Raw genomic sequence first — 1,287 nt, forward strand, 5'->3', positions numbered from 1 at the left:
TGGGTGGGGGGCGGCAGGGGGGCGGGGGCTGAAGGCCCCGCCCCCAGCCATGAGCGCCCCCCCGCGGTCGGAGCTGGCGGCCGCCGCCGCCGCCCTGCTGCGCCTGGGCGAGGAGCGCCCCCCCGCGGCCGCCATGAGCCTGCTGCAGCGCAAGGGCCGCCCCGAGTGGCGCCCCCGCGACGAGGAGCCGCGCAAGGGGTGAGGGCACACCGGGGACAGCCGGGGACAGCCGGGGGGGACACGGCCACCGGCCGAGGGGGGCCTGGGCGGGAAGGTAGGACCCCTGGCAGCGCCCTCAGGGGACAACGGGAGCCCCTGGGCCACCCCCAGGGGACATAGGGGGTCCCAGGACCACCCCCAGCGGATGCTGGGAGCCCCAGGACCACCCTGGACTGCTCTCAGGGGACACAGGGGGTCCCAGGACCACCCCCAGGGGATGCTGGGATTCCTCAGGACCACCCTGGACTGCTCTCAGGGGACACTGGGGGTCCCAGGACCTCTCTGGACCACCCCCAGGGGACACAGGGAGCCCCAGGACCACCCTGGAATGCTCTCAGGGGACACTGGGGGTCCCAGGACCACCCCCAGGGGACACAGGGAGCCCCAGGACCACCCTGGACTGCTGTCAGGGGACACTGGGGGTCCCAGGAGCACCCTCAGGGGATAGAGGACACCCCTGGACTACCCTGGACCACCCTCAGGGGACACTGGGACCACTCTGGACCACTCTGAGGGGACACTGGGATCCCACAGGACCACCCTGGGAGGCCGCCCAGCCCCTCAGGACTCCCCACAGGGCCCCAGCTCACCCTGGGAGGACCTGGGACCCCCGCCCCTTCCCAGGACCTCCAATGCCCCCCTGCCCTCCTGCAGTGACCCCGAGACCCTCGGCCCACCTTCTGCACCCTAGTCCCCCCCATACCTCAGCGTCCCTGCGAGTTCCCGGAGAATCCCCGGGGGGCTCGGGGTGTCCCCTGACCTCGGGGTGTCCCTGAGCCGCTGTGTCCCCCCCGCAGGGTCCCCAAGGCGCGGGAGGGGGGGTCCCTGCGGCGCCCGCTGCGGGTGGGCTTCCTGACGCTGCCGGCGCCGCAGGAGCGCGGCCCCCGGCCCTGCGCCCCCGGCATGGCCCCCCGCTCCCTGTCCTGCCACGCCGTGGGGCTCCCCGACTCGGGGGGGCCCCTGCGCCCCCCCGCGCCCCGCGCCGGCCCCCCCGAGGGCCGCGGCCTGGAGGCACCGCCCGCCAAGAGAGGGGGTGAGTGGAACCGGCACGAATTGGGGCTGGGGGCA

The 1,287-nt window shown here is 75.3% G+C and overlaps 1 protein-coding gene across 1 annotated transcript; it reads left to right on the top strand.

Annotated features, from left to right (window-relative positions):
• Positions 1-6: 6 nt before the first annotated feature.
• On the top strand, positions 7-1,252 carry LOC121359206 (neuronal tyrosine-phosphorylated phosphoinositide-3-kinase adapter 1-like; the record flags this gene model as incomplete). The annotated part of the gene is made up of 2 exons (XM_041477992.1): positions 7-198; positions 1,017-1,252. Coding segments are annotated over exons 1-2 (385 nt in total), but the record flags the coding sequence as incomplete, so codon positions are not given.
• Between the last annotated feature and the right edge of the window lie 35 nt (positions 1,253-1,287).

This window comes from Pyrgilauda ruficollis, unplaced genomic scaffold (assembly GCF_017590135.1).
Source record: "Pyrgilauda ruficollis isolate IOZ18807 unplaced genomic scaffold, ASM1759013v1 scaffold4279, whole genome shotgun sequence".
Classification (NCBI taxonomy): Eukaryota; Metazoa; Chordata; class Aves; order Passeriformes; family Passeridae; genus Pyrgilauda; species Pyrgilauda ruficollis.